At 45.1% G+C, this 27,400-nt stretch overlaps 1 protein-coding gene across 5 annotated transcripts in view; it reads right to left on the bottom strand.

Moving 5' to 3' along the window:
* The window catches only part of LOC144115642 (uncharacterized), an 80,871-nt gene that overhangs the window by 14,009 nt on the left and 39,462 nt on the right, over positions 1-27,400 (bottom strand). For 4 of the 5 annotated variants that reach the window (XR_013311485.1, XR_013311486.1, XM_077650080.1 and 1 more), the window contains 4 exons: positions 25,596-25,700; positions 17,035-17,099; positions 14,835-14,988; positions 8,907-9,386 (listed from right to left, as the gene is read on the bottom strand). Coding sequence is in view for 3 of the 5 variants with exons in the window: in XM_077650080.1 (XP_077506206.1) it covers positions 8,907-9,386; positions 14,835-14,988; positions 17,035-17,099; positions 25,596-25,700 (804 nt within the window). In the remaining 2 variants the exon portion in view is untranslated. The remainder of the gene's footprint in view (positions 1-8,906; positions 9,387-14,834; positions 14,989-17,034; positions 17,100-25,595; positions 25,701-27,400) is intronic. The other variant, XM_077650082.1, reaches the window with a different exon arrangement.

Here is a 27,400-nt window from a genome sequence, read left to right as displayed (position 1 = left end):
CGACTGTGGCAGTGCTTGAGACGACCCACATGGGCTACCTCGGTCTCGCAGGAGCAGCAATCATTTGTGGCGACTTTGGCAATGAAGTAGTTTACACAGCTCAATTGACTCGCAACGACGCAAGGGCCAGAATACCTACACACAAACTTCTGGCACAAACCGCGCTTGCGCAATGGCGCAACGTGACGCTTGTCATAGCGGTCTTTCGATCGGAGTTGAGAAGACAAAGTGCGCAAGCGGGCCAGTCACAGAGCTTCTTCAGTGCGACATAACTGGTAGGTGGAAATGTCTTTGTGGAACGAGAAGGGAAAGATGGTGCCCAGAAACGCCCGCGGCACCCTGACATAGAGGAGGTAGAAAGAATATCTGGTGACCTCATGCTTCACGGTGTTGTATGCGAAGGTAACGAATGGTAGCTCAGAGTCCCAGTTCAGGAGATCCAATGCCACACACATGGACAGCATGTTAGTGAGGGTGCAGTTTGCGCGCTCATCAGCAGTAAACTGCCGGCCACGGTCACTGATGATAACACAGGGAGCCCCATGACTAAGGATAAGAGAGTGTAGCAGAAAAGATGACACATCACTTGCCTTACAAGCCAAATAGTCAAATAGTATCTTGTCAAATAGTCGACACAGACTATAACCCAGCGGCAGCCTTCTGAAGATTTCGGAAAGGGGTTAAGTAGGTCGACGCCAACTTTTCAAAAGGCGCCGATGGTGGCTTGGCAGGCTGTAGAAAGTCTGCAGGAGGGGTTGTGTGCTTAGCTTTAAACGTTGGCATTGGGGATAACTTGTGACATATTGTTTAGTGGTCTTATACATATTAGGCCAGTAGAAGCATTGATAAAGTCTACGCAATGTACGGGCGAACTCAAGATGGCCCGATGGAATGTCATCGTGCATGTCGTGCAGCACATCATTGTGAAGATTCTCTGGGACAACCAAAAGCTGGGAGGCACCATCGACCAAATAGTTCCTGTACAGGGTTCCGCCTTCAAGGGTGAACAGCGTAGACTGTGCTTTTGTGTGGGCTGCAGCAAAAAAAGGTTGCAATGCAAGGTCGATCTGTTGCTCTTGCCGAAAAGCTTCTCTATCTGGGAACGGTGGGGAGAGCGAAGCCAAACACCCCTCGAAATCCTCCTCCCCGCTATATGTAGGTGGCGATGGATAGCATGACAAGCAGTCCGCATCAGTGTGGCGACAACCACTTTTGTAGGCGATAGAAAAGTCGTATTCCTGCAGGCGCAGAGCCCAACGTGCCAGACCACCAGACGGATCGCACAGGCCTATGAGCCAGCTTAGGGAATGATGATTGGTCACAATTGTAAACGGACGTCCATACAGCTACCGGTGGACCTTGTGGACAGCAAAGACAACAGTTAAGCATTCCAATTCAGTTAAGGCCGGGATACATCATCATCATTTATTGAACCCTTAAAGATCCCGTCAGGGACATTACATAAGGGGGGGGGGGGAAGACAGTGATGTGAAACGGTCACACAAAGGCATGTAAGCATAAAAAAGCATAAAAAAAAAACAAGAATAACAAGTTTGACGTGAAATTAGCGTCAGGTGATTCAAATAGAACAGAATATACATGGCAAAGCAGTAGTATATAAATTACACATTAAAAAGTACGGAAATTAAATAAGTGGGAAAACACATGGAGCGTTTTCTGGGCGATTTTCGCCCGACGGCGCGCATTTGACGCCCGGCCTCGAAAAAAACGCCCGCCGCCGCCGATCTAGCCCCGCCAGATATTGACGCGCGGCGTCCGGAGAGACCGGAAGCGGCAGCCGGAGCAAGCCAATAGCAGCGCAGAAAGCCCGCTCTTCCGGTTTGGCCGCCTCCGCCGCCGCCAACATGGCTGCCATGGCCGACGAGCACTGCTGTGTTTATTGCGCGGAAATGTTCTTATCGTGGAAATAAACGCTTCACGAGACATGAAATGTCACTTTTTTGGAGAACACGACCGAATCTTGGATCGAAATGACCACTTTTCCTCCCTGAAGCGAAGGTGCCGAAGAAAACCGCAGCCGATGGTAGCCACGGCTGAGCGGGCATCGAAAGGTACGCGACCGCATGCATTCGAGCACGCAAAACCTTGTAGATATCTATGCACGCGTGCTGCAATCAGTACAGTGGTGTCTAAATGAACAATTTCGTTATTCTGACAGAGGAGTCTGCGTCGCTGCTCTCAAACAGCTCCTCGCTCAATGGTATTTGCCCCTTGTTGATCACATTGCTTTCGCGCTGAGATACGCGGCGGCGGGCTGCCGCTTTTTTGCTCCATGTATCCCCGGCCGGGCGTCGCGCCGCCACAACGTTTTCTGCCGCGCGAACATCGTCGGAAAAAACGTCGCATGTATCTCGGGCCTTACAGCGTAGTTGCTCTCGAACTTTGTTAACGTGCGACTTGCATAATAACGTGTTCGGCACCACTGTGAATCTGGACAAGCACCGCCTCAAGACAAACACCACTGGCATCAGTGTGGATCTCTGTGGCTGCAGTAGGATCAAAGGGGCTCAGAAGGGGTGCCGAAGTCGGAGCAAATTTCAGCTGGTTGAAAGACGAATCACATTCAGGTGTCCACACAAACTGCGGGTCCTTATGCAGAAGAGGAGTGAACTGATGAGCAAGGTGCACAAAACCGAGAATAAAGTGGCGGAAATATGACGACAGGCCGAGGAAACTCTAAAGGCCTTTCAGGGTGTGTGATTTTTCAAAATTCAAAACTGCAGAAAGCTTCTCCGGATCGAGCCGGATTCCCTCCTTATCCATGAGGAATCCAAGGAGAGTTTGCCGCTCTCTGAAGTGGCACTTCTTGGAATTTAAGACAAGTCCAGCCTTGCTGATGCAGTTGAGAACGATACCGAGACGTTCATTTAGCTTTTGAAAGGTCTTGCCAAAGATAACAACGTCATCCAAATTCCATTCTCTACATTTAACTCCACACAGCTTCTCACATTAAGCACTAAGCAACACGAGACTGCCATTAACTCTTTCCCTACCACACCCACTGAGCATCGCTAGCCCGCTAATGATTTCGTGCACCGATTTTGGTACCTTCTGCGTTGCTTGCGGGCAAGTTGCATGTCTGGCTTGTCGTCAAAGAAGTGAAGTTTTGTTTCTGAAGTACTAGTTTTCTTTTTTTCCGCACGGCAGCATGTTTTTAACATGCAGAAACTACGCAAAGGTGCAGTACTGCACTCATTGCCTGCTAAGGATGACTTCACTGCTTTACTTTGGAGCCTTCCGGGTTGCATACGGGCACAGTGAGTCTTCTGGCTTGTAGTTAGACAAAATTTCATTTTCAATGCAGTTCTTTTTTTCCCCGCAAGGCAACATTTTTTGAATGCGTTCCAAAGGTGCGGTAGTGTCGAAGTTGCTTGGCAGCCTCTAGAGCATGTGCGACGTGCGCTCTAAAACATCGCAAATCTCAGGGGCCAGATCCCAGTGCGGTTCCGTCCAGGAACCAGTTCCTTTCGCCTCCTCTCATTGGCCGTCCGTCGTCACGTCCGGCGTGACGAAAAACTTCCGGAGGCGGCTCCGCGTTTTTAGTCTACGTCACGGGGCGTGGCCACGGCGCCGAAAGGAACCGTTTCGCCTGCCGGCACAAGAATCGCGGCGAGTAAGTCCGTTTCGCAGGAACCGCTGCTGCACGCTTGTAAACAAACATAGCGGCGCCCATTACCCCGTATCTTTTCGCGGCTCTTTGTGGCTGCACTGGGCAGAGAAGACCCAGAAACAGGGAAGATGCCTTTGATCTGCCAGAGTAAGATTTCCGCCGCCATTTCAGGATGAGTAAGGCGCTGGTGCGTAGGCTGTGTGCTGATCTTGAGGGCGAAATCGGGGCAAAGGGGCCGACTGGACTGCCGACAGAAGCGAAAGTTCTCTGCCCGCTTCGGTTTTTTGCAACCGGGAGCTTTCAGACTTCTGTCGGCAGTGAGGTGACCATCCAACTGCCTCAATCCTCAATGAGCCGCTGCATCAGCGCAGTAGCGCTAGCTGTAACTCGCGACGTAGGCAAGCGAAAAGGGTGGGTAACCTTTACGTCCGCGCCAGCGGAAAAACAGCAGGCAGTGGCAGAATTTTTGCACCGTGGCCGAATTCCTGGTGTTGTTGGCTGCATCGATGGAACCCTCGTTGCCATCAGTCAGCCCAAAGGCCTCAGCCCTGGTGAAACGCAGGCATTCATGACCAGAAAGGGCTACTATGCCCTAAATTAACACGATGTTGGTAAGTACTACAAGTCTGTCCACTCGTTAAAACAAAATCATAATTCGCGAATTTCAGTCGCCTGCGTGGGTTTCGTGCTTTTGTATGCTTAAATTTTAATGCACTCAAAATCGGAGTGAGGAAACGTCATTTACATTGTCGGGTAGCATGTTAACGATACTTATGAGAAACAAATTCTGCCGAGGTTTCCGCATTATTTTCTCAATATATTGCATTCTGCGTCGCAATACAGTTATTGTGGCCCTACATGAAAACAGTTAACATTGATATATATAACAGCGATACTCAGCAAGGCAACATATAAATGGCGTCATTTATTATTATAATAATTTCTGGCGTCAAAACACACGACCCTTTCACGAGCCACAAGTGTTCTTCCTCCATGAACTCTACAAGCAGAGTACGCCGTCGCGGTGAAACATGGGGCCCAAGAGGCCGGCGAGTAGCTGCTTCTGCCATTGCGAGTCTTCTTGTCAGAAACGGGACCAAAGGCAGACGAAACTTCAACGCGCGCCAAAAAGCACGTTTTCCCAGACGGCACCACGCGCGCGCGCGCGTATGCGACACCATCTACTGACAGAAAAGAGAAACATGTACCACAAGAAACGTCAAAATAGTTTTTTACTGCACTCTCTTGCACGTACTGCGACTTCTTATTAAATAATATGTACTACCATTTATTTGTAATATTTGATTTCTTTTTAAAACAACCTATTTTTTAGTGTACGACCCCCGAAAAAGCCAGGCAGTTGTGGGCCGGGCTCCCGCGAGGTCGGGCGCTCGCCGATTGGCCGCTGGCTTCCCCTTCTTTCTCCTCCCGTACTTCGGTGGGCACCCGGCGACACTGAGGATCGAACCCTGAAGAACCTGCACCTACTGTGTGCCTTTTATATTGCCTTTTATATTGTTCACATAGGCCAAAGCAGATGAAACTCTCGAAAGTGCGCGAACAACATCATTCCCGAGAGTTTTCGCTTTAAACGGGAAGGCGACCCCCGCAGGTCGCGATTGCAAGCGTGAACAACGGTGTTGTCGAGCTGCTGCCTGGTCGCAAGCGACTGCTGGTCGCATGCCCTTTGCCGTGTTTGACGCGAGGAGCTACGTTAACAAATCGGGAAGATGACTTTGCGGAAGCCGGTCTAGAAAGTTGCTTGCCACTTGTCATAATCGGCCTTCCTCGCATTAAAACACCGCCCTTAGCTTTGTTGCACTTTTGACGGCGCAAATCGACTGATAACTTGCTGAAAACACGAAAAATCCGAGCGTCGCCAACGGCGAGTAGGCTGTCAACATGGCGGGTCAATGCAACCACGGTGTTTCCCCGGCGATTTTCTCGAGCCGGTCATGCTTGATTCGCGCCATCCAACTAGACAAACAGTCTAAATGCGTGTTAGGGTCATTGAATTTTGTTCCTAGACATCTGTCAACGGCGTGGACATGACGCTGCGCGAACACTGACACTTGAACCGTAGAATTAGCACAGTGTCGTCGACAATGGTGCACCGAAATACTCGATTGCAAAATTCACAGCTGTACACCTCGGGAAAAAAAACTGCCCGTAATCATGCGAAGCCTCTACTGCAAAACCGTTCAGTTTTCACGATCGCGCTGCGTACCTACAATGAGCGGCTAATCGTTTTTTGAGCACAACCAACACAACCTCAGACTCGAGCCACGGCATTTCCGTGACCCTTACCCCGCATGAAAGCGGCCACTGTATTCGCGATTCGAAATACCCTGAAAGTTGATTGCATGGGCGGCGACCACGGCCTCGTGCAATGCTTGGTCAGATTAGAGCAGGGGTTGCACGCGCCCAGTAAGAACTTGAAACAGCCAAAGCTCACTGCCTTTTTTGCACCTGAATAAAGTTTTGCTTCACTGAATACATAGTCTTTTGACTTCCTCACTGTTGCGGTGCAATTAAAGCTCGACTGCTTTACATTTTTTTGGGTGGTCGCTTATATCGAATTACCGCTTATAATGAATTTTTTCGCCGTCCCCCTGACTTCGTTATAACGAGAGATTACTGTATGTTCACCGACATCTGCAGCACCCACTGGTCCAGGTTGTGCCCTCTACAGTATGGCAGCATAGTTTGTTTCTGAGCTTCGCCACCAGCCTGCTACGATAGTAGCTGTCAGCCATGCATTCACCAGCCATCTGAACCCAGCTGCGCACCGCTTTCGGATGTCTCATGGGGCGTTGCAGTTCATTTTTCAATTTTTAACAGCAGTCTCGCTGTTCCGACACCATGGCAATGTGCATTCCCCTCCCTTACGCCCATGTTGTTCTTCTAGCATGCCGAAATGGTGTGCTCACTATGGGCTGTTCGCTGTTTGTGCATTGGAGCCTTCTCACAAGGCTTCATCACAATTTTTGGCAGGTTATTATTTTTTTTTTTTCGGGAAGAGAGTGGCATTTGGATAATTTGGACTAATGTGGTTCAGTTATTTTTCAGCTACCCATCAAGCTATTTTTAGTTTCAAGTCGTGTCAATTCATGACTTCCTTATGTTACTCATTTTAGCATAACCGCATTACAGGTTGCATACTAGGTATTATGCCTGTCTAGTTGAGGTGTGTACATTTCAGTACACATCATGCTTTTTTTTGCATAGTGTTAAGTCAGTTTAGTTTTCACACGATAGTGTCAAGGAGCCCTTGTTCCAGAAGAGCCGCCATCATCATCAGCATCCATTTTGATTTTCGGCATCACTGACCGCGAGTGAAAAATCCACGAAAAATCCCCAGAGAAGCAACCTAGGTGGGCCACCTAAGTCATGTGATCTTGTGGTGTCAGTGCCGCCTGCTCATCGTGGCAGGTGGCAGTTAAATTAAAGATTGGTGGCAACAGGTTACTCAGGAAGAGCAACCTGGTTAGCACAAGCCCCACCAATGGCAGCATCTGCCATCGCACAACCATCGCTTAACCGCTGCACAACTGCACCAGGAGTGGTACAAGGACTCCCAGGGGTCTCTGAATGTAAAATTCCACATACAGTAGAACCCCGCTGTTACGTTCCTCACTGCTGCGTTTTCCCGGCTGTTACGTCGTTTTCGTCCGGTCACGGCATAGCTCCCATAGGATCCAATGTATTGGGTACCCCGCTGTTACGTTGTAGCTGTGAAAACGTTCCCGCATGATACGTCGCAACCTGGCACCCCGAACCCGGCCGGGTAACGCGTGCCAACCGCCATTTTGACGAGTCTAGGCCAGGCTTGGCTACGGAATAGGCTACAAGACCATGGCCTCCGAGATCACCCCCATGCACGCGTGTGGGTAATCTTGGAGGCCATAAAAAGCCGCACGCGAGTTGGAGAGATTGCCACTAGATGGCCACTGCCTCGTCAGCCGAAGCGAGTAAAACCCGCGGGCCCGCAGCAATCCAGTCTTTCTTGTTTGTGCGGTTCAACCCATCCGAGTCGTCCGTGTCCTTCCGTCAACAGCTACGCTGCCTACGCCTCGTCAGGCCTCGCTAATCCAGTCTTTTTTGTTTGTGCAGTTCAACCCATCCGAGTCGTCTGTGTCTTCCCATCAACACCCACGCTGCCTACGCCTTGTCGGGCCTCGCTAACACTGCGAGCGATTTGTCGTCCTTTGATGGCGTCGCGCAAGCGCAAGGCGCTTTCCCTCGAGGAAAAGCTGGATGTTCTCAACGCAGTCGACAGGCAGCCAGCGCGGAAAAGAGTCGACATCGCCACGGATCTTGGCCTGCCACCCTCGACGCTTAACAGCGTCGCCGTCGATGCTGCTGTCGTGACGTCCGAGTGTCAGAGTATCGCCAAGATCTTTGCAGACTCGGTCGCGAGTGAAGCCTCAGACTGTGATGACGACGAGGAGCACGAGCCGCATGATTCCGGGGAGTTGGCGGACCCGAGCTTTGGAGAAGCCGTCGCGGCTCTGGACCTCCTCCGCAGGTACGTCGCACCTCAAAGCGACGCTGAGAGCAATGCGGCTTTCCAGGCCATCGAGAAACACGTGGTGTTTTCCAGCGAGCGGAAAAAACGGCAATCGACCATTCTCGATTTTGTTAAGACCTAAGCTCACTTGAGACGACCATTCTCGATTTTGTTAAGACCTAAGCTCACTTGATGTCGAAATAAATTGTTTCAAGGCAAAGCTGCACTGTTTTCATTATTTTCAGACCTTTCCTCACTCTTGCGTTTTCCCGGCTGTTAGGTTTTTTTTTCGTGGTCCGGTGAAAAACGTATGAATGGGGTTCCACTGTATATGGGCATTAACTCATTTAAGAATCTCAAATAGCTTTAATCAACTTTCAACTTCAATGCTACCGCGTCAGACCATTAAGGTGGAGCTTAAGTGTCCCCTCCAATTTTTGTTTGTTTCAGTTGCCTATTTAACCTTTTCTGAATTTTATTTTTCATACTGAACAAAAATTTAACACATTTTTTTTTCTTTACAGCTGTATTTGGCTTGTATTCTAAAATTTGAGTATTCGCACATCCCTAGTATTTTCACCATTCACCTCCACCAAAGTGGAGTCTCCGTGGCCAAAAGTCTATCTTACGGCTCCCAACAAAGGACCGGAATGCCTCAGCTGCTGAGTAAATGTGGCAGTGCTTTTGCTTCCGATCCCACAGGGGATCGGGATTTTTCAGAGAACTCAAAACCTCCATGAGCACTGCGTAATTAGGTGTGCCCACCTCCATCGTGTGCGGTGGCACCCATGGGGGCTGTGAAGGCGGTGTAGCCATGGCCGAGACCGGGTTGCCCTGGAAAAGGTCCGGGCCGCTCGCCATTTTGTTGGGTTCCAGATCTGCCTGCTGCTCCTGCAGCTGCTGCTGCTGCAACTGTTGCTGCAACTGTTGCAACTGTTGCTGCTGTTGTTGCTGCAGCTGTTGCTGCTGAAGCTGCTGCTGCTGCTGCTGATGTTGCTGCTGCTGGCGCAGGAGGCTTTCCAGCTGATGACTGGCCATTGGCTGGCCAGTGCCCAAGTACAGCAAAGGTGCAGGCTGAGGGGCCCCTGGCGTAGCCATAGGCTGGGGCACATAGTAGTTCCAAAGGTAGGAGGGCCCCACACCTGGCGCAGCCAGGCCTACACCTGGTGCAGCCAGGCCTGCCAGCCCACCAGGCACAAAGGACGGGTTTTGCTGGCCAGCTGCCTGCTGCCCACCTCCTTCAATCTGCAGGGGACAAAGGGACGTGCAGCACTGCTCAATGGCTGTCCTTGCATTTCATGCAGCAAAAGCAGTGACTAGAATGAACAGCAGAGCGTGAGAAGTGCATCCTGGGCTGTTCTGTTGCATACCATTTAAACTCAACACATCATTGTTCTATCCTACGCTGTTAAATCATGAAAAATGGCCCAACAGCTGTGGCAAAAATGAGCAGCAAAAGAAAATCATGCAGTCGTGCACATCGTGCACAAAGATATGTTTTGGTGTTATTGATGCACGCAGATGAAGTCCTGCATATGAAAAGGTGCCACCTACCCACAACACATTACCATCCCTATCATTATTACCCTTGAGGTTACTCTTTCTGTACATGATTACAATAGTCCAACGTTGAAGTATGCGATCGATATTTTCCATGCCGCCTGCACTTTCAGAGCCAGCCGGTTGCACATTTTGGTCAGCATCACAGGAATACTAAAGATGATGCATTTTTATGGCGCAAGGGCCGCTTTGCCGTAGAGAGCCATGGCACAAGGAGTTTGACTTTGGGTGAAATGCTTGGCAAATGGGTCTCTGACCACCCCAAGAAGTCACAGACCAATTTTCAAAACCTTTCACCTCAGCGAAGACAAGCACCAGGCCAGGGGAAAGCTTCTATCCATTGGAAAACCAGTGGGTGACCGGCATAACTGGAGAAGAATAGCCGAGTGATTTTTAACATGCAACTCACAAGGTGCTGATATCTGGCAGTAAACCTGCCCAAAATTCAGAGCCACTGCTAACTGTTGGTCAGTCACCCATTAGCTCAGCATAAAATGAAAATGTATGCCTCATACAGGCAGAAATGTTGATGCCTATTGGCAGGTCTCTGTGAATTGAAGAAGTTCTGGCAGTCTAGCGTCTATAGCTTATTACAGTAGCAACTGTAATATATATGGTGTGCATTGTCATGATGGTCCAAGTGACCTTTAGTAAACTCATATTAGGACTGCTATCAACCATTTTTAATGTTTTGAACTCTGCTTGAATATTTCACAACTTCTGTGTTTCCCTGACTATCCTAACAGAGTTGTAGTCCATTCAAACGAATGTTGGCATGCTTCTGCTGAGTGGCAGGTCCCTTCACAGGTTCCTTTGCACTTCAATAAACTAACACAAACACACTGTGAAGCCTGAAGAAGCAAAGAAAGAAAGTGAAGACATCAATCTCATGAGAATGATTTAAATTTTCTTACTCAGCATACCCACTATGCATAGGTATTTTTAGGTCACAGGCCATGAGTCGATTACTGAAAAGTGCACCACCTCACATTGATAAAGTGTGTACAGTCAAACCACGCTATACCTAAAGTTTATAACGAAATAATGGATGCAACGAAGAAATGACGATTCCTCTTGGAAGCTCCGTCAACATGGGCTAATGATGCTACAATGAAGATTAAGATAAGGGTCCCAACTCAGGATCCGAGTTAGGACTGATAGTATGAAAGAATAAATTGTAAGGCAGGGGTTTATTGAAACGAGCTGGGAGGATGGGAGCAGCGGCGAGAACCGTCCAAGGGCAACCAGGTCAGGCACACGTGGTGAAAGCAATACGGCTGACGCGCAGGGCCATCTTCTTCGTTGTCACGAGTCATCTGCTTTGTCATCTTCTTTACAAAATAAATAAATACATACATAAATACCAAAGTAATTGCTTGGCCCCTTCAACTTCATTATAACAGGGTTCAACTATAGTAGAGTAACATAAAATGAGATTGGGGCACGACACGCTAACCTGGCCCCAATTTTGTAATATTGGCTGCCAGAAGTGGCAATTCTTTAGCAGACTCCAAGCAGCAACTACAGTTAGAGGTACCCTATCTGGTTAAAGATAATTAAGTACAGCTCAGACCATTTATAACGTAACTGCTTATAATGCGGGACAGGATTATATGTGGCTTTTTGTGACAACCACTTCGCTTCCCATAGAATTAAATGTATTGGCGTACCGCTCAATACACGGCAGCACGTAACTGGAGACCACGCATAATGCGGTTTCTGAAAAGCCTGGCGGCCCGCGTACCGGCGCAGGCCCATGAGTACCGGCGGGCGCGACAAGTGTGCTTTCCAGACTGCGCAAGGAGGAGGCAACAGGCGGGGCAGGGGAGCATTGTCAGCATAGTTAAAGGCAAGGCAGAAGGTAGGAGAAGATGAAAAAAAAAAAAAAATCGAAATGCAGGTGTTTTTCCTCTCTCTGTCCAATACGCCTCCATTGGGCACACTGATTGGACAAAACTTGAAAGCACGTGACAGCACAGCCTGACTGGAGCATGCTGGAGCGGCAGTGGTGGCGAGCGCATGGCATGACGCTATAAGCTCTGCTCCTACCACGTGTGCCACGTGCGCGTGTGGCAGCATCTTATCACACCTGAGCCTATGAGCGAGACATGTGTCGTCGCGTGTAGCAAAAAGCTGACAATCTAGCCAAGTCAGTTGACAATGTGAGTAAGTCTACCAGCCTCGGCTGTCTTCAGTTCCCTATGGCGTCTGCTCCTTCGAGAAAGCCAGGAAACGGCAAGCTCTCGAAACCAAGCAGAGCATAGTGAGGGACATTGAGACCGGTTTGAAAAAGGCTACCGTGGCAAAAAACTAAGGTGTTGCCGACGCTACTGTGTCTGCCATTTGGAAGAACAGAGACAAGTTGTGACAACAGCTGCAGGAAGACTCCACGTTGCTAGCAAGGAAGTGGATTCGTGCATCAAAGTATGAAGATGTTGCCGCTTTGTTTGAATGGCTTTGCGAGGTCCGAGACTAGAGTGTTCCTGTGAGTGGCTCGATATTGCAAGCCAAGACCAGGCGCCTTGCAGACATTTTGGGGCATGACGGTTTCAACCCAGTGAATGGCTGTATTTAGAGTTTCAAGGACCGGCGCGAGATAAGCTCGGCGTTGTCATCGCCAATCCTGATGGCATTGTGTGTGAAGTAAACGCCACAGATAAGCACATCGTGGCAGTGGTGTGCGATCCCGATGAGCCTCTACCCGAGGATGAGCGTGACGAAATGAGTGAAAGTGCAGCAGAAGTATCGTGCAAAGACGTGCTTGAATTTTGCAACAAACTGCGCCTCTACTGCACTCAGAGAAACCTCAGAGCAAGCTCTCAAGTGCTTCACTGTTTTTGAAGATGAAGTCATTAGCAAAACGCAGTTCAATCGCAGCGCCAGACTAAAATAACGTTCTTTCATTCACTGTGACGCTTCGACAAAAAGATCAAATAAACTGCTTTGTTGCCAGTGATTGCAGTACTGCAGGTCTGATGCATTGTCAGGCGCACTTTGAAAGGTAGGCTGGCCATTCTGAAAACGCGAATGCATGGAAAAGCTACGTTTTGGTTACAGCGTAGTACCACTTATAATGCGGATTTTCCAGACTCCCGCGCTATGCATTATAAGCAGTCTATGCTGTACCACTCTTTTTTCTTTGCAGGTTTGTGCCCTAGGAATAAAATTCCACTGAAATGTGGCATTCCTTCTGCACCCTGCACAGCAACTAAAAAAGGCACCAGCAATGTGCACATTCTGCACCTATCTGGCACTTGGAAGAAATGCAACTAGTGTCGGCACTTTATTCAGCCCAGTAGAATGCCTGAGAATAGTGGTGAAATGTTGGGAACTACCAGCACCATGGCACATGCTCAAAGCATATTCACAAGCACTGAACAACCCTGTATAAATTTATTTAGGGCCTGACAAGTTCACTACCTTAAGTGAGAAACATAGATTATGTAAACACAATAAAATTTCCTCACAAGAAATGTGAAAAGATGAAGCTTGATTTAATGAAGGTTGTAACTTTAAGACTTACATGATTTTATGACAGCGTAGTATCCTATATCTCGCCGAATACACTTGTAAACTAATAGCTCAGTAAGGCATGTTGCTGGGCTAGTTGGTTTAGCATTTTCTGAACCTTGGAAAAAAATCCACCTTGGCGCAAATAAATTCACACAGACAAAACAAAAGAAACAAGGGGACAACGGACAGGCGCCTGTCTGTTGTCTCCTTGTTTCTTTTGTTTTGTCTGTGTGAATTTAGTATTTGTGCCAAGGTGGATTTTTTTCCAAGCTTCAAAAAAAAAACAAACAAAACAAACAAACTAATAACTGTTGCAAAGAAATGCAGACGTGTGCACTGCAGTTCCATGTCCCTGATGTGCGAATATAGAACAATATTACACTGATGAATGCATGATGACTGAGCAAACTGCTTTCAATGACGCCACAGAACCCCAGTGTTATCCCTCTTCATCCTGGTACATTGTGTTATTCACACCGCTGATGTGCAAGACACCGCTACAACTTTACCAGCACTACAACTCCATTTTATAAAATCTCGTGAACACCAGGGATGGCGCACCAGAGGTTCGTTATGAAACATTAGGTTTGGCAGCTGGTAAACCAAGTATGCTGCAAAGATGCTTTGCAAAACCCATGTGACCAACAGCCTTTGTGTCACATCTAGATGAACAGAGGAAAAAAGAGCTACCTTGGACATATAAAACTGTTTCCTGCAAAAAGCCGTAACTTGATCTTTTTTTTTTTTTTTTTGCAAAATTCTCACAAATAAATTGGCAATGTGAGAAAGGTTTGTCTCACTTCCACCTTCAGCACTTCACCATAACTTGGGGCACACAAATACTCAACACTCAATGTGCAGGTCCAGCTATTAATGCGAAAGGATTATATGGCTCATGAGGTGGAAAAGACGGCGTCGTTATCCACACTAGACGGTCCGAAAAATCAAGCGACCTCATGATGTCATGGGCAGTGCTAACATCATCAGAAAAGAAAAAAAAAGTAAAACTTCTGCCTTCGCTGGCCACTTCATCAGAGAACTCAGACATCACTGCAGCACAACACCCCGTGCGCTAAGTCGCCTGCGCTGGGTTTGGATATCATAGTCTTCATCAACTTCCAAACGGGTGGCGCAAACGGATCACCTTCCCTGGCCACTGGATTTGAGTAGTATGCCATCGCCACTGCCAAACACCGTGTGCGTGCTTTTGCATTCACAGCACGTAAATAGTCGTAGTGCCCTGCACAATTTTTGTCTTTTTACAGGTTACATATACACCATTTTTCTTTTCAAAGCATGCACATATAGAACATACTAGACTATTTTTCTTGCTTAGAAAATGCTTTCACATTACAGATAAAGAAAACAATATGTAATCTCCAATCGGGGAGGCTTCCTGGCAGGTCTCTAACATAAGAGCGCCCACACTTGCCCTCAACACAGAAGTCTGATGAGTTCAGTAGCTGTGGCAGGCTTGGAATGATCCTTGTTCCTTTTTTTTTTCTTTCGTGTTCAAAGCCTCTAAACAAAAAATTCCAGCTTTTGAATATGCAACACAACCTTAGCAACTTGATAACTGAGGAACAAGAACAAGAAACCACCCAATCAAATTATGCCTACCATGCCAAAAAGTTGCTGCGATTGTGGAGGCGGCATTGGAGCCACCCCTGGGTCAAAGGTGAGAGGAGCTGTGGGCCCATTCAGGGGCTGCCCATTGGTTGGATTGGGAAGGCGGAAGTTCCCTCGGTTGCCGTTGCTGCTGACTAGGTTATGGCTGCAGGGAAGAAAGAACGCTCGAGATAAAGGTCTCAAATTGGACTTGAAAGCAGGCTCCACACACAGCGTTTAGTTAGGGCCCAGATTCAAAGAAGCACAGTTGGCACCAGCGAATCCAAACACAAATGGACGGAGGAGGATAGACAATTTCAGAAAACTGCTAATGTGCTTGTTACAAAGAAAGGACCAGCCCACATGCTGATCACTGAAAAAAGCTTCAGCAATCCCCAACCTGAGTTCCAACTCGCTGAAGTGCTACCTGGAGCACACAAAAGGTACTGACACACTTAATAGATTGTTTTCTGCCAGAAAGTTGCCTGCGACAGCACTGCAAAGTTAAACAGATCTGTAAATGCTTTTTGAGGACATGTTGTACATGTTTCAAATAAATACTTACGGGTCTATATCTACTAGGCACAGGAAAAATGGTGGTAGAACATGCTAAAATCACAGAATGAGAGTTTGTTCTATGCTGCATGTTCAAAGCCCCAAACTGGGTGCACGAGACACATGTACACTAATTTTGCACGGAACGAAAAACAGGAGTACTAACAGCTTTAATTAAAGTAGTGCAACAGAAATGATGAACAAAGACAAGACACGAGACAAGTGCTCCACTTACAACACACATTCTAATAGGAAAAAGTACAATGCGAGGAGCAGTGTTAGTAACATGCAGTATTATAGCTGGTCATTGTAACGTGTGTCACACATAACTTGAGCCAAGCTTTAAAAATATACCAGGACATTATAGGAGAATGCAAAACTGAAGCATATACCGTAAAAACCCGTGCATAATACGTTTTTTTTCCCCCGTATTTCAGTATGTCAAATTTCCACCTCGCATTATATGCAGATCCAAAAAAATTTAGGCCAAAATCCGTAGTTTCGGTTTAGTTATTAATCGAGCGCCATTACCACCACGCTTCGAGTAAAAGGAGTAGAGTTTCATTGTCTACAGTTTGAAGCTTCAACAATAGGATGATACACATGCAGCACATGTGACTAGACAAAGAAGGAATCAAGTAATAAAATGAGAATGGCACTTTCATCTCACTCCAGGGGAATAAGATTAACTGATTCATGCCAAAAAAAAAAAATGCAAGGAAAGAGCTCTCAGCTAGCTTGATAATTCTGTCCACGGTTGGCTGTGCTTTAATTGATATTCACCTCATCAACATAGTACATTTTAATGCGAATAAAATATCAAATAACAATATTTTACCTTTCTATAGTTTCCTGAACTTTTAGTTACAAGGGTTTTGCCACTTTATAATAGCAGGTGTATTGTTATGCAACTGTTTCCTCTGCTGAGTAATGGTACTTTGGTGATTTAAGTAATGTTATGCTCAACATCTGAGTGTCTTTTTTACATAGTGTTCATCTGGTTGTCCTTCATGTAGTAGCTTGATGCAGCAAGCTAGTGCAGATTTGCGTGCAATCTAGAAAAAAATGTGCATCTATGAATGTCTAACATACAAATGCGTCTGCATAGACCTTTGTGATGTGATATTAATTTAGAGCCCAAATAACACCTGCTAAAATAAGCAAAACCATTTGCTCAATGGAATGCCCTTTGTACTTTAAGGTCAGTTATGTGCTACATCTACATGCCATACTGCCAGTTGGACCACCAGAGAAAAGAAACCATTGTGTGTTTTCTAATGTGATACGTAGCAGGTGAATTTGAATGCTTAAAGTTGAAAAACGTCCCGATACACCGAGCAAACACTAAGAATCGTTAGCAATGAATTACTATTTCCACTTTCCCACAACTGGAGATGCAGATGGTATCCAACACTATTTCTAGGCAGCTGCCTGCAACTCGCATCAACAAGGCTCCAATGGAAATACAAGCTACACTGCAGGTATCTAGTAAAGGTGGTGCTGGCTTATGTAAATATTTTGCTCAAGCAATGTCTGACATAGTGTTATTTGCTCGGTGACACCACTAAACTAATGTCAAGACAGAAGAGCAGAGCACGAGCATGTATGAAATAAACTTGCCCCACAACAACGACCAAAAATAAAAGTTAAATCTCACGGAAGCAGCTGTGCCTGGTGATACCAAGGTTTTTCGTCAGTCTTATGGCTGCTCCGAGAATGTATCTGCAATGGCATAAGAACAGGATGTATTGTAAGGTTGGTGTCATACAAGTGAATTTTTGCACATTTTCTCTGCACTGAAGTATTACGATCAGGGCAGGAAGGTATGAGGAAGTACAAACCTTCCATGCAAGAAGAAATTGAAACAATGATTTGATTAAAGATTAGTTTTAAACAGACAACGCCGGTTTAGCTTGCTGCAGATAACTTGCGCTGAGCAGAGCGATAGGCACACAGAAGAGCACACGTTCAGCGAATGCCACAGCAGAAATGCAACCAGCATAACCAAAAAAAGCATTTAATTTTAAACCTGAGAGAAGTAGCAGAAATACATAAATTTTGTGCAAATGTGTGCATGCTCACACTGACCAACCATAAAGCAGAAAAGCAGGCACAAGGAAGCAAAGTGAAATCTTGGACAGAAACCATTTATAAATGCTTGGGCTCCAGCCAGGCAATAGTCATGCACACGTAACCCATTTCTGCATGAGCATCTTCATTTTGCCATGCAATGACAGGTTAGGCTTGTGTAGCCCCTTGGCAACGTGCTGAAAATGACATTACTATTTAACCGTTTCTTGCACTCATGCAAGCTTTGAGGCACTATTTGAGATTCCTTTGATAATGGGCAGCTTCAAAATATTAAAATAAGCATTACAAACTTAACAGTGCCCACCATTCCAAATTCAAATCCAAAAAAATGTTTCGATATTTCAATATGAACTCTCAGTGAGGAATCCAATGATCAGTTTGAACTTGCAGATTAACGAGAATGTACGGTATTTCATTTTATAGTGAGAAAATGAAGAGAACATCGTTCACGGTACATAGCATAAAACAAAGATATTTAAAGCAATAATGTGAGTAAACACGCAATTTATGATTAAAAACCCTTGGCAACTTTCAGTCAGGGGTTGAGAAATAGTGTTTTTTTTCTTTTGTTGGAAACAATCAGCACATATGAGATTTTTTTTTTTTTTTGCAGCCACAATGTATACTACTTCATGCATTGTGACTTACTCTCAGGTAGCCAGAAATAAAATACAAATAATGTAATCACAATAAATGGTAGACTTCTGTTTTTGCTCGGTAATTGGAAGCCCTCTCAATCAAGCACCATATATATCACACCCGCAGCGCTCATAGTGCACCACCCCAGTCATCCACTTCAAGTTGCGTGCCCGCCATCACATACCACTACGTTTTCTACTTCTTTTTTTTTTTTTCGAGCAGGTACAGACTGGAACGGCCTACCCTATGACATCGTCGCCATCGCCTCATTGTGTAACTGATAATTTTCAATGATACATAATCATCGCCATTTGTTTTCCTATACTCAACTGTAATCCCACCCCTTACATAACACCCCCTTGAACGGGGGCCTTTAAAGAATAAAACTAAACTGACAGTGCATGCAGACCGAATAAAACCACAGTGGTTAGGCTTTTCTTACTACCAACTGTTGCATACCAAAATAGCTGCTATATACACATATACATGCACACATTGTTCATACATTCAATGTAACTACCATATTGCCTAGTAGTTTCTGACTGTCACCCAGGCCACTAATGTCCTAACTTTAACCAACTAGATTGTAATTATGTAATTATTAAAATAAAAACAGTGTGCAGGAAGCATGCCGAGGTTTCCAATAAAAGTGTTCGCAAAGCAGGATTAAGGAACATTCACAGCCAAGCCTTGTGTGCACTTGTGAAAGTGCGTAAGAAAAAGAAGGAATGTGTGGAAAGCAACTTTGTTCACATGCGTGACAGGGCCAAAATTGTCAAGCCATGCGCACAGGAAGGCATTGTCTCACCAAGTCTCAGCTTGCTGCAAATCTCAGGATCATCTGGTGAGCTGCAGAGCTCTGGCAAGTGCCTATATGATGAGCGTTACTTAAGCTATTTCCTGTGCAGCTCTCTATGACAACAAATAAACAACACTGACATGCAAATAAAAGTCCATGCAGAAAAAGTTTGAAAGTACTTTGACTCCATCTACTTGGCAAGAGCAAGATATAAATTTGTTCAAGTTGCCTTAGCCTTCTTTATTTTACCAGAACTTTACATGTTTAGTACAGTAAAGCTCGTTAATTTAACACCCGCTAATTAAGAAATCCGGATAACCCGAACTGCTGGCTTGGTTCTGGCCAACACCCATGCAAATTTACGGCATCAAGACGCTTGTTAATTCGGATGCCATGGGTCTCACATCATATAATTTGAACGAACTCCCGAGGGGAAGCTGTGTACAGGTATGACCGCTGTGGCAAAAGGTAGTGAAAATAGCCCTCCTGAGTTCCATGCTGCAGAGTCGCTCGCACCCATCTGATGTGCATGCGATGGCGGGTGTGACGATGAACGGGCAGCCCCATCTAACTCTGACCACTTAGTTTCAGTTTCGCTTCTGTGGGCGCACTAACGCCAGCCAGCATCAGCCAGCAGAACACCGTTCTGTACAGTGTGTTGCTGGTGTCCCCCCCCCCCCCCCCCCCTTTTCTCGCCGCTTTAGTGTTGCTTCCTTCCGCATGGCTCTGCTGTTCCAGTGCCCCATAACTGCGCTCGTCTCGTGCCGTTCACTATTTGTGGGGTGAAGCCTCCTCACACGCGACAGTGACGCTTATGATGGGTGTGATGTGGTAGCGGGGCATCTCGACTGCATTGCACCATGAAGGATGTGGAAGGCATTAACGATAATGAAGCAGTTCTGCTTCGATGTTCCCGACAGTATGCATGCGATAAAGCACTGATGAAAACGCATAAAACAGTCATTTCTTTGCTGTTTTCATCTTAAAATCAAGCAACTGTTCCCTATCACCAGACAAACTTAGTTTTTTCGGGGTCATTTGATAATACAAACTTTTGGATAATTATAGTCCAAAACAATTCAAGAACGAAGTGGCAGGTGCCCCTCAAAGGAGGCCCTCCAGCCAATGGCGTCGATTGATCTTTATAACGCTCTGGTTAATCCGATTAAGCCGTGGTTAGCCAATCCGTCAAGGGGGAGAGGGAGAAAATCGGTTGACGCCACCGGCTGGAGAGGCTCCTCCCATTGAGGGGCATCTGACACTTCGTTCTCGAGTTCTATCTGACTACAGAAACTTTTTATTCGAACCTTTGAAGTTCCAATTAATGAGCTTTTACTGTACAACAACTCATTACGAGATGTTAAAGATCTTCATATAATTAATAGATGTACTCATTTTATTGCAAATGACACAAAGATGAAACAACAAGATAACACCAACCACCAACTATCACAGTGCAGACAATAGTCAACATATTTTTGAAATTGCCTCATTTTTTTCATGCATGTCGGTTCTGTGCCGCTTATAATGCAGTAATACCAACTTAACATACCACAGTTCTCAATTTGGAGGTTGATTTGCACTGAAGTCAAATGGTATAACATACGGTGGATTCCCTTTCAGGCAAACAATGTAATCCAACTCCCCTGATAAGTTCACCGTTCAGGTTCTATTCCCATAGATAAACAGAGAGGAAAAAAAAATGGTGGACAAAAACGATTACACTCATTTCCACTGGTTAACATGAAACCTTGCTTCATGCTTACTAGTATCCCACAGCACCAAACAGCCAATTGGTTTATGTCACTGTTGCACTATGTGAGGAAAGGGGACATAACTAAGACAGCAATTAATGAAAGCTGGGGAGTGTGGCTGAATGGGCCTGTAGGCTACTCTTCCAGCTGGCAAGAGTAATAGCAAATAGAAGGCAGCCTTTTACGTGGCATAACCAAACACTTCCTGCTCTTGAACACATCAAGTTTTTCCCCCCGCATGAAAGTTAAGTGGCCCCCCAGCAAGCATAGAGCTGATGTCACGTGTGACAAAGGAAAACGTAGGGAAAAAAAAGACCAGAAACTCACAACTTGTGCTTGAATGCAGGTGCTGTGAGATTTCTGAAAATACTGAGAGTACTAAATCTGTTTTCCTCAAAAAACCCTCTTCATCTGAGCTAGTCTCAGCCCCAATTTACCAAGAGCCCCTATGTGCTCCAATGTTAAAGTACATTTAGTGAACTTATGCTAAGCTCAGCGTCCAAAAAGCTGAATGGATTTAAAACGACCTGTCATATTTGTCTTAAAGGCTGCCTACTATATATCTTACAAGTGTGTGGTTCATTGTGAAACTGATGCCAACCTTTTTATGAAACAAAACTAGTTAGAACTGGAAATATTTCTTCTCCCTCACAACTTCATGTCAGAGTAAAACTGTAAAATAGGATCGGTTATAATCAGAAGTTGTACACATATGCAAAAACATTTATCAGAAACCAGATTTTACTAACTAAATTTGCGGTTTATAGCTAGGGGTTGAAGTTTTCCTCCGAAAAAAAAAAAATACAAAAAAACCCCGCTGAGTTCATTTTTTTAAATTGTGTTTTAACCAAAGAAGGTCAGTATCCTTCAGAGGTATGCCACAGCTTGCTGGACATTGAGTACTGGTTACAATCAGTCGCACGAGAGAATTAATGAGGCAATGGCAATTCTATGCTTTGAGGTACTGCTGTGCTAATTTAGACATGCCGAGTGCATACCGAGAGGCTCCACCACCTCATCAAGCTTCTACTAACGTAACGTCTTTTGCTCATATACTGTCGTCACCTCATTAGGGCCGTTACTTGTTTAAGGAGGTTTTTTTCATGGCATGTGAAGTCACTGATAATGTTTGTAACCACAAGCCATTGTCAACCTGACACCATGCACAGGCGTCTCAAAAAGTGTCACATTCTGGCCTCTGCAATCATTCTGTGGATCTTCAGTCACTGCTGCCATCACAAAAACCAAGTGATTCGAGATCATCTGGCACTTTCTGAATTTCTGCTGCAGTAACTTTTTTTTCTTTCAAATCAGAAGCTTTGTTCTTGTGAAGCGTTTTCTCCTTCACAGTGAATGAAGGAGGCCGCGATGTGCTGCAACCAAGAAATACCACTCGTATCTATTCCTCCCTCCCACAACCAGGCAGTTATTCTAAAATGAAGGCAACCAGACAGAAAAGTCTGGTTCCACTTACTGCTCAAGCAAGGTTAGTGTGTATGTGTGTTGCTGGCTTATTGGTTTCGCTCACTTGTTTTGTTTTACTCATTTATCTTTGCCAAAATTAGTATTTAGAAATAAATTTCTATTTAATTTTTTTCTTGCGACCCTATCACCTAACTTCTGCACTGTTACTTTTTCCTGCAGTGATAGCATTTCGTGTGTAACCACTGCTCTAAGCACGACCTTTCATGCGTTAATTACTGGCCCATCAACTGCTTTTGCTAACAAACAAGTGAATATAAATAAAAACATGACTTTTTGACCACACAGGAGTGCCTCATATATCACAAAACAAACAAACAAACAAACCAGTAATTCTTCCCCGAGAAATATTATCTGCCGAAAACAAAGAAGAAAATTGCGCTCTGAAATAGGCACCGAAAACATTCAGCACAACTATCCAAAAATAAAAACCGAAAGTTCAACCCCTAATTATAACTAGAGGATGGACTTCATTTCTCTTTAAAATCTGATGGAGTTTTCTGGGAGTTTATTTCGAAATTAATTTTCGGGGTTCTTTTTGGTTAACATTATTTCCTGAAAATGAATTAACACTTTTTTTGTTGTATATGTGGTATTCAAGCATGGGTCGAAAAGTCATGTAAAGTTATCTTGGCTTTTTTTGTTGGCACTAGCAGTAAATTTACCAGCAATAAAAGCAGCGTATTTAGATCTCTGCTTGTAGAAGGAAATGTCTAAGGAAAAGTAACAGCGTGAAGTTAGAGATCAAGCGCCAAAAATCTTTAGTTCCAAAAATTGGGTTGCTATGTTGTTTCTGTGCTTTCGGTTCAGAGAGAGAAATGTGCACATGCGGCCCCTGTGCTGATAGCAGCAATGAAACTGCTGCAGAATGGTTGCAGAGAATACGAAAATTTTTTATATTCATTTTTAACTTATTTATACCATGTAATCAAATGTAAGGGCCGCACTTTTTTAAAATTTGGGTGTGAATTTTGAAGGTGCAACCCACACATGAATAAAAAAACATACGTTTTTTTTCTCAACTATATACAGTGAAATTTCATTATAGTGAACAGGTAAAAAATCGTGAAATAGTTTGATGTAGCCAAAATTAGTAATATATAAAATTTCGCCACAAATGCATGCAATAGAGGCAAAATTCAGTCAGTGAAGGAATGGAAAATCAGGAGATCCCTACTAAAGTAACAGAGAGACATTTTTCCCAGGTTTCAGTGGTGTTTCGAAGGCATTCGTGGCTACTCCAGAGACCGCAAAAACCGAGTGCATTAAGTTGACTTTCTCGCACAGCACTGCAAGCGCAGGTTAAGGGGGGACACTACCCTAAGGAGTGAACTTTTGAACCTCTTGCTTGGTTTCACTGAAACTTGCCGGGCCAGTTTATATCACTGCTGGTGGTATCTATGCCAAATTTCATTATTCGGCTGGGGGTTTTTCTTGAACACTGGAGCACTGAAAATAAAGTGGGGCTAGTTTCCATCTTGTGAGCCCATTTTTCTTGTTCCCTGTTATTTTCAGTAAACTGTCAGCTTAGGGAAGCTATCGTTCCAATATTACTTCACAATATTAGTATTGTAGCAGGTTTTGTGGAGTGAAATTTTGTGAGGAACACAACTGTGTGCACAGTTTATCTATTTTTCTTTTTTTTTACATACTAAAATATGATTAAAAGCAAGTGCAAAATGTAAAACCAATGTAATTCCTTACGTGGTAGCATTCTTTTAAAATATATCAAAATTAAGCAAAACAATTACACAGTTGTGAGTTATGTGCTCTAAACATTCCTAAGGCTATATAACACAAAAATTGGAAAAATTACTCTTATTTTCCAAACAAAAGTTTTCCTAAGCATACTCATCACCGTCATAAAGGTTGCGTAATGTGTTTCATACTTGTTTTACAATAATGAAATTTGGCAGAGATGGTCCCAGCAGTGATATAAACTAGCCCCACAAGTTTCAATGAAATCGAGCCAGCGGATCAAAAGTTCACTTTTTAAGATAATGCTCCCCTTTAAGCACCAGCTTCAGTGGCTTCCTCGCATGACAGCCGTGTTGTGTGGAAAGCGGTACGACAGAGCGAAAGCTATTGCCGTTTTCACCACCTCCGCGACAGCCGACATGAGAGCAAGGTAGTTACTGCAAGCTTACAAGAACCTGCCCTGCTGCTTTCAGGGTGCTGTCAACGGATGCCAGAGGCGTGAATGCATGATGACTGCAGGACCCTACACGTTCTGTTGGCGAGTGCGAGATAAAAGCGCAAACTCTGGCGCTAATGCTTGCTGCATCACCACCAGTTACTTGTGTAGTGCGGCGAAGCCTGCTGCCTGCCATACGAACTGCTTGCCGTTGGGGAGTTCGATATATCCAGTTCACGGCCAACTGCGTTCGATATATAAAGTAGAAACATGCAATTTATGAAGAGTTCAATATAGCCAATAATTCGTAATATCCATGTTCATTATATTGAGGTTTGACTGTAGTCCAAGACAGGGGGTGGACCTTACATGAGATTACACGACTTTGCATTGATAGTGGTTTGTTTCACTCACAAATGCTGTCACTTACATGCAGTGGAAAAACTTACTTGACCATGTAACAGCCCCAAGCAAATAATAACAATCTGTGGACCGATAGTGCTACAATAGCAGATAAAGCTTGGTGAGGAGGTGGAGATATCTACGCCGCAGACCGGAAACAGACCGTGCCCACATCCATCTGCAGTTGCGTTTGTTTTAGGTAGCACGGCAGCGTCTCACAACTACGCTGCTTAATCTAATGATACCACTGTCTCACCTCAGCGCTGGATTCCGCACTTTGATAATTTTCCCCTGTGGCCAAGTGCAACTCCTATTGAATAGTCAGCTAGCTGTAGCGTGCATGTCAACTCACTGATACTAACCATATCAAGTGAAAATTGAACTGCAAAAAATGAATTTGGCATACTTGTATACAGTTTTTTTTTTCCTGAACTGAAAAATCTACCAGTTACATTAAAACTAGTACATAAAAACCCAACAGAATGCATTAAATCCAAGAAGGTAAAAACTTCGTGCTGCAAGACTGTCAACAGTTAGTAAGATTTCATACATAAAGACACCTTGCTCAATGTTCTCTTTACACCTAACCACTGCTTTCTTTTTTTTTTTTTAAACACACATGGGTGCACCTTACAACATTTGGGCATTTCGAGTCGGCGTCACCAAGTTTCATACACAATGAACACGCTTACCCATAAGTTTCCACTCCACAGCCAACGTAAGAACCAGTCTGTTCAGGCCTCTCCCCTGCAGCCTCTCTTATCACTACTGTACACCCACCTTGCATTTTCTACTCCCTGCAGCACTCACAGCACATTCCCCTTAATCATCGCCTGTGTTTTTTCAGAGCAATAGCAGTTTGCTTCTCCAGAGTTTAAATTCGGTTTCACAATAGTGGCATAAAAGTGACCCCTCACATTATGTACAGTAGACGTTGACACAGCATCAGCAGACGCATCCCTCCGCCCACTATGGCTGTCAGCCAGGCTTGCACTTCGCTGCTCCCGCTGCTGAAAGATGGCCTGATGACAGGAATAATTTGCAAGGGGAAGGGATGGAGCCACGAAGTTTACACTGACAGCAATAATAGCAATGCATGTAGTCCATGAAACAACAGCCCCAATTAAAAAGAGCCAAATTCATTAGTTTTGCACTTAACAACATGCACTGCTTTCAATCAAAAGCAGTGCCTAGACAGATGGTGCTCCAAGAATGATCAACCGCAGCAGCTCTTTGCTCCCTCATGCCCACTGGTGTGGTCAAGTACACTCGTGCACATTTACCGGCAGCGGCCCATTCTCATATCTCTTGGCATGCACACCCCTGTTTCATCTTCGTTGGCAGCTATCTGAGAAAAGTACTGCACCCTTGGTGCGCCATGCTTGATTCACTGGCAGATAGCAAGCCCAACCCACCTAGCATTCCTCTGGACTTGCACGTGAGCTTGCCAAGCCTTCAGTGCCAACATGCTACAAACCAAGCTGCTTATCATCACTTGGCACAATTCTGGGCACACATTCTTCACTTTTATTTGTTCTAAAGAATCACCTGTTGTCAAACTGCCACCTCTGAGTTCTTAAGGCTTGCTATCCTAACACAGCACTGCTGCCAAACTGGAAGCTACAGAAGTAGGCCTGATGAAGCATATGCAACACTAAAAGTGTGGCACGTGCAAAGCTTCCAATGCACAGCCACTCTTCACACAACTCTAGACGAGACATGTGGAAATACTCTTGCCAGATGCACAGTGCACCACTGCCTATAAAAACACTGGTATCACATATAAAATACACACTGTCACCACATCAGTTGACATCACCTCACGGTCTATGTCAGTCTTGCCCTTTCCCCTTCACTGCTACTCCCTCCCTTCCCTCCTCATCCACCACCGAGGCAGCAACCATGTCGTTAACTTACAGTGTACACTGACTTGATTGGCTCATGATGAGTTGGGTTTAAGGGTTTATGCAGGCTGAACGTCCCAAAGTGACTCAGGCTATGAGGGACGCCATAATGAAGGGCTCTGGAAATTTCGACCACCAGGGATTCTATAACATAACATAAAATTTAAGGTGGTATCCAAATCGTCATCTTTTGACACCTGTCCCTCACTGGAAGCAAGTTTCAGAATGTTTCCACCATCACAAGTTTCTGTACCATTTATGTCTACAGATCAGCACTTACCTACGCAGTCATCAAAGTTCATAGCACCTGATAGGACAACATCAAGTCAGCAAAGCTGCTGCCGATGCATGGAAGCAGTCTCTCCAGGCTGCAGGTTAAAGCTCGCTACAGAAGTCTTAGTTTCATCATGAAAAGCTCCTAGCCAGACATGCTTACAGAAATTCCCGATAACCAATTCCTTCATTTCTTTGTGCACTCCAGCCATCACCTTTATAGCTTTGGTAGTCTCGGTTGGATGTACATATGCATGCACGAGTGTTATGCTGGTATATGCATTTAAGGGGGGGACACTGGTCTTTGGGACCAAAAAATGACCCAAAAATCAATTTTTTAAAAATGACATTTTTGGGGCCTATACCTATTATTCTTCAACTCTACCAGTTTTCTCCAGCAGGAAATCGGTATTTTGACGAAAATATTAAATTTAAATCACTGTGTGGGCTCAATTTGTGCAGGAGCAGGCGATTTAATACCATGAAAATTTTGGACACCTGGCTGTCTTAGTACGTCAATACCTCAACGTCTAGGACAGATAGCC

This window comes from Amblyomma americanum, chromosome 1 (assembly GCF_052857255.1).
Source record: "Amblyomma americanum isolate KBUSLIRL-KWMA chromosome 1, ASM5285725v1, whole genome shotgun sequence".
In the NCBI taxonomy this organism is placed as follows: Eukaryota; Metazoa; Arthropoda; class Arachnida; order Ixodida; family Ixodidae; genus Amblyomma; species Amblyomma americanum.
Note: the sequence above shows the minus strand (reverse complement) of the source record. Positions and strands in the feature narration are given on the sequence as shown.